Source organism: Loa loa (genome assembly GCF_000183805.2).
Source record: "Loa loa unplaced genomic scaffold supercont3.399, whole genome shotgun sequence".
Classification (NCBI taxonomy): domain Eukaryota; kingdom Metazoa; phylum Nematoda; class Chromadorea; order Rhabditida; family Onchocercidae; genus Loa; species Loa loa.
Window position 1 is genome coordinate 14616 of NW_018108579.1, and position 6101 is coordinate 20716.

The following is a 6101-nucleotide window of genomic DNA, read 5'->3' on the forward strand; positions in this document are numbered from 1 at the left end:
ATATATATATATATATATATATATATATATATATATATATATATATATATATATATATATATATAATACTTAATAGAATATAATGGTAATTTATATATTTTTTTTCTCTTACAAATTAATTGTTTAATTATATATTTTCAAAATATCGAAATATTGGAATGGATGAGATAACATGATTACTTTTAATACTATCATACATATTTTTTAGGAACAAGTTTTTCATCCTATTTAAATTTTAATTTCACTTCGTATGACTTATTCATTTAAATGAAATGATATGATGATAGCATATTGGTGACATCAATATTGAATGTCATCATTTCATTTATTATCATTGTTAATGTCCCATGTGAATTTTAATTTGATACCAAAATGCATATTGAAATAGGAAATGAAAAACTTTACATTTACAGTTATGAAACTTTTAAAGCTACGAGAACTCCCATGTAATAAGACACAGGAATAATTCACAAAGGTCAAAGGTTACAAAGTCTTTACTTTTCATTTATTTTCGAACTTATAATAGCAATGATAATTAGCAAATAATTTACGACAAATCATGCGACAATATTCATTCATCACATTATTATACCATTGTTAATTTCATAAATATTAGCAATATGGAATTACATTCGAATTGATTGTTTATTTCATTTTTTTCTTTTCTCTTCTTTGAAAATGTAATAAGGGCTGAGTAATTAATTAACTTAATAGCCCTTCTCTTCTAATTCATTTTCATCATTTATAATTATAAATGATGGATTAAACCTTGTATCATTAATTAATTGTTCCATTTCTTCAATTCCTCTTCAAATATTACCATCATCAAATTTTTTCCACTGAATTAATAAATTTAAATGACGAAAAATAGTAATGAAATGAAGATAGAAATAATGAATCATTTTAATTAGCTAAACTAAAATCTTTTACACTTCATCGATTGGTGGTATTGTTAGCTTTAGTTAGCTAAAAATTTGAATAATCCTATCTCAACAATTACCAATATCATTGCTAACGGTATATGAGGTTAAATGGAAGAGTTAGAATCTAAGCTTGAAACATAAAAAAATTATTTCCAAAATATTTTCAAATTTGATAATTAGCTAATTTGATAATAAGCTAAGTGGTGGAAAGGTATATTAAAGATAATCTCATTATCAAATCTTATCCTATCTTATGAATCCTATCAAATCATTCACTGTTTATATCAATTTATATTGGTTAATTTTTAGCGATTTGCTCCTAAGCCCATTTATGATTAATTTTTTGAACGTTGACTTATTTCTTGATTTTACGAATTGTAAAATTTGATGACATCCATGTTTTTCTTTGTAACTCATTTCTCTGATCGTTTTACTTCCTCACCTTCTCCTTTATACTTTCCATGCTTCTCTTCCTTCAATTTTTATTTTAATTTTTTGTACTGATTTGACGCAACTTTATGCGAACCTCGCCGCAATTTTATGCGAACTTCGCCACAATTTCGTACTTTATTAAGATTGCATTTATAAAGAACTTTATAAAGATAACAACTTTGTACGTTATAAATATTGCGTAAAGATAACACTTTAGACAGATTTATTGGAAAATAGTTAATTAACATGAAAAATGCATACGTGAAAGACATTGAAAGACATGCATACGTGCATACGTATAGATGTGGTAAATTAATGTGATACTTATGTATGTGATACTTATACATGTGATATTTATAATGCTTATGAAACATGTAGAAGGGATTGGTAAAATCAAATATTACAAGCTAAGTATTATAAAGGAATAAATTTACTTTTGTGTTTATCAGTAAAAAGAAATGGAAAGTATAAAATTAAAATAATATTTCTGTTGTATTTCAGAATCAAAAATGATGATGAAAATGCGAGTTCGAAAATGTCCCACAGATGATTTAGCATTAACAAATTGTGCAATTTTAAATGCCAATGCATTGAATGGAATGGAAATTAAGTAAGTAATTTTATCCTTTCATTCTTTACCATAAGCGTGAAGAGGTTATTATGAAGAGAATAGTGCATACTCTTAATAACCTAACCATACTTTAGCCGCTATAATTGAAGAATGTCAGAGGTCATATGTAAAGCATGTTTTTGCCCTAATGCAGAGATACCCGAAGTATCTTTGAATGGTTACGCATGTAAGAAAATCTACTAAAAGTTGTGATTATTTATTGTTTAATAAGAGTGAAATGGTTATATTTGGTGTTGAAAATTAGTAAAGAATATAATGAATGGAATAGTAAGAAAGAATGGAAAAGTTAGCATCTGAAAATCTATATTTTGTAGTTTCTAATTTACTCAGGCATATACTGGTAAAGACTGGTCCTGCTCATCATTTCATTTTTTCCGTTCGGAAACATCCATCGTTAAAGAATGATGAGATTGCTTTCGCTCTTCCTCAGCGTAAATGGGCGAAATTATCATTGGATCAGGAAGTGGAAGTGCAACATTTCAGTTTCAATAACAATCAGTTCATCGGATCAATTACTTTTGCTGCTGATTTTCAGTCAAAGAAGAAGTAAGCTTATCCAACAAGGAATTTTTAAAATTTCAAAACTTTAAATTGCTCAAATTATTTTGGTCATTATTTATTCGCCGTTCTTACAGAAGTTATAATGATTTTTGTTTTTGTTGTAAAAATGATAGCATCGTAATCAATTTTTTCTTTTTTTTTTCTGATCTTTTATTGCCAACGTTTTATTGTTTCTCGCAGATTTCATTATTGATTCTGTGAGTGTGTTATAACTTATAAATGAATTCACAACATTATTAAACGTCATCATTACCTCTTATTCATATATGAAATGACTTTTTAAAATTCTTTTCGATCATTATTTCCTGTCATTCGTCTGTAATATCATAATTCTTTGCAGTTCTGTCAATCATATCATAGTATATATAACCATTTCCAGAACAGAAATTCTTTTTTATCAATGAGATTAGGTAGCGAGTAATTTTTACTGGTTTTTGATGTCATTTTTTGTTTAGGTTATTACTTTATATTTAATGTTATGTGTGCAACACTTTGCTACAAACTTTATCATTCGAAAAACTCGAAACCTCGCTTATGATATTGTTTCAGTCAAACATCTGAACCACTAAATACAGATTTTATGGCCCGTGAATTTTCTATCCAGTTCTCTGGTCATGCATTTACACGTGGTGAATTATTGGTATTTAAATTTGATGATGATAAAGGGAAATCACATACTTTGGCTTTAACAGTGACATCAATACTTGGTAAGTAAATTTGAATTTATTCAGATATTCAGTTTAATTTTCGGAGTTTGGTATAACATGTCAATAATCTTAATTTCGTTCCGTTAACTCCCAACATGATAGTTGAATTTTCCACAGAACTGAAGTTTTCTTAATTATCCATTTAGTAGTTAATCAGAAAGATCTCATCTTACGCTTACTGTCAGGTAATCGTTTGTTCTGCCATCTTTTATAAGTCTTTTGCAGGTTTATTTCAAAACTACAATGTCATTTTTGTCATCTGTATAGTTTTTATTCTTCCATCTCTGATGAATACTGCACTTTTTCTGCCTGTTTTTACATATGCAGTAGAAGATCTCGTAGGCTTTTGAATGTTTGCTACATTTTCCATAATGTAATCTTAATATCTCGAAACTGCCAATTCTTAGACTGACCTAATTCTATAGAATTAGTGTAACTAAAGTAATTTAGAATTTAACCAGGGATTTACGGCTGTCGTCATTTATAGACGATTCATCACGCAAGAGATTTCCTGCATGATAAAGAGATCCTTAGATAAAAACAAGATTGAAATCTTTTTGCTTTTAACATCATCGTAATAACGTGATCACTCTCTTCTCAATACATTACTGTCAGTCATATTAATGCATTAATGATAGTTAAACTACCCATTCTAAGTTCTTATATTACGAAGAAATCTCCCACCTTGAAATTTCTTTCCCATTGTTAGTTACTTTGTTTTTGATCTTGAATAATCAAATATCATTCGGCAGTATACGATCTGCAACGTTGTCAATACTGTGATTCGAATTATTTTGTAGTATATTCCCTTTGATTGTTTACAGCTCGGATAACTGATTATCGGATAACTGATTTGATATTGATTAGTTTTCAAAATTTTAAACTTTTATCCCACTTTTATTACTGCTTCAATTTCAGGTATCGACCTCTCACTGGCTACAAATCCACAGGCTGTCGCTAATTTGAAACCCATTGAGGTTAAAGGCTATCTGTTTTAGTGGTTGTGTTGAATTTAGCCTGTCAGATATTCATTATTTCTCTTAAGCAAATATCAGGAAATCGTTTAAATCTCATGTTTTGCAGATTGATGCAGGGCAGCTTTTGCCAAACTCTGTTATTGTTTTCGATAAAGCGGAGGAATCGTTGTTAAATTTGGTCGGAAAGAGCAAAGGGTATTGTTTCTGATACTTTTGAAAACTAAGAAAGTAAAATTCAAAAAATTTGAGGCCTTCAAATTATACCCGAAAATCTTTTTTCTTCAGGAAGTCAGCGTATCGTTCCATCATCAATCCAGATTGGGATTTTCAGAAAATGGGGATTGGTGGTTTGGATAAGGAATTTTCCGGCATTTTTCGAAGAGCATTTGCTTCACGTGTCTTTCCACCTGAATTTATTGAGCAATTAGGTCAGGATGTGAACAGTTTTTCATATTAGTGATTTTACAGGATTCAGATTACTTGATAAGTAACTGTCGTTAAGGTGCCAAGAATTTGATATTCATTAAAATGGTTGCGTACTTCAAGTGCATAATTTCAGGCATGAAGCATGTTAGAGGTATTTTACTTTATGGTCCACCAGGAACCGGTAAAACGTTAATGGCTCGTCAAATTGGGAAAATGCTGAATGCTCGGGAACCTAAGATCATCAATGGACCACAAATTCTAGATAAGTGAGATCTATTTAATCCATCATGTTGATGAAGTTTTAGACTGTTCTTTTCATCAGTACTAATCAAATTGATCAAAATTAGGAATATCTTAATTCAAAAGCTAACAGACTTAGTTAGTTAAGTTTTTATTCATAGATATGTTGGCGAGTCGGAATCGAACATCCGAAAGCTGTTTGCTGATGCCGAGGAAGAATGGAAAAGATGTGGTGCTAGTTCAGGATTGCACATAATTATATTTGACGAAATCGATGCTATTTGTAAGCAGCGTGGTTCTGTGGTATGTAGCATTTTTTTCTTTTTGTTGAAAATCCTCCTGTTCAGTATAAGGTTTTATTTTATTTTGAAATTCAGCTGAGAAAGGTAATTTCATCACTTAATATTCCTGAATGGTCCGCATATTGTGTGCAGTCTTATTCAGGATGTCACCGTTACTGCTGACTGCTTTCCTTATCTTTTCGATGAAAGCATTTGTATTAGTTATTTAACCCTTTACTTCAATTCTTCCATTGATCGTGTGTAGGTGGTTCATTGTTTCTATATCCGCGAAGAAATGTTCAACTTTAATGAATTTCTGACACACTTAGTATATAGGCCGGTTCTACAGCGGTACACGATACGGTGGTTAACCAGCTGTTAGCTAAAATGGATGGTGTTGATCAGCTGAATAACATTCTTGTAATTGGTATGACAAACAGAAAAGATATGATCGATGAAGCGTTGTTACGTCCAGGTCGAATGGAAGTGCAAATGGAAATTTCATTACCTGATGAAGCCGGTCGTTTACAAATTTTGAAAATCCACACTGCTAGGATGAGGTATATTCAAGGATTTACATCACTGAACTTTTTTGATTCAATAGTTTTTTTTCCTGTTTTTGATTTATTAATTTAAAAAAATTCTATATTTCAGCAATTTTGCCGAACTGATGAACATTTGAAGGAAAATCATGAACATTTTAGGCGATTTATTGACCTAATTTTTGAATATATGAGGGTAGTGCTAGACTAATACTATATATTTGGTAGTGCAGATGTAAAATATTTGCTCTCAAAATAACGACAGATATATTTAAGGCAAGGCATAACTTTTAATAACTCATGCAAGTCCAGTCATAAATTAGAAAGATGTGTGTCCGGTTTGTATCCAGGCTATGCATATATTCCAGGCTATATATATAT

General features: G+C 30.1%; 1 protein-coding gene across 1 annotated transcript in view; it reads left to right on the plus strand.

Annotated features, from left to right (window-relative positions):
- Window positions 1-1864: 1864 nt before the first annotated feature.
- Window positions 1865-6101, plus strand: part of LOAG_18613 (CBR-NSF-1 protein) — a gene marked incomplete at its 5' end in the record, with an annotated part of 7689 nt that continues 3452 nt past the window's right edge. The window contains 9 exons of the mRNA XM_020451276.1: window positions 1865-1965; window positions 2317-2532; window positions 3097-3254; window positions 4173-4231; window positions 4338-4426; window positions 4517-4659; window positions 4791-4923; window positions 5059-5200; window positions 5515-5738. Coding sequence (XP_020304956.1) covers window positions 1865-1965; window positions 2317-2532; window positions 3097-3254; window positions 4173-4231; window positions 4338-4426; window positions 4517-4659; window positions 4791-4923; window positions 5059-5200; window positions 5515-5738 — 1265 coding nt within the window. The remainder of the gene's footprint in view (window positions 1966-2316; window positions 2533-3096; window positions 3255-4172; window positions 4232-4337; window positions 4427-4516; window positions 4660-4790; window positions 4924-5058; window positions 5201-5514; window positions 5739-6101) is intronic.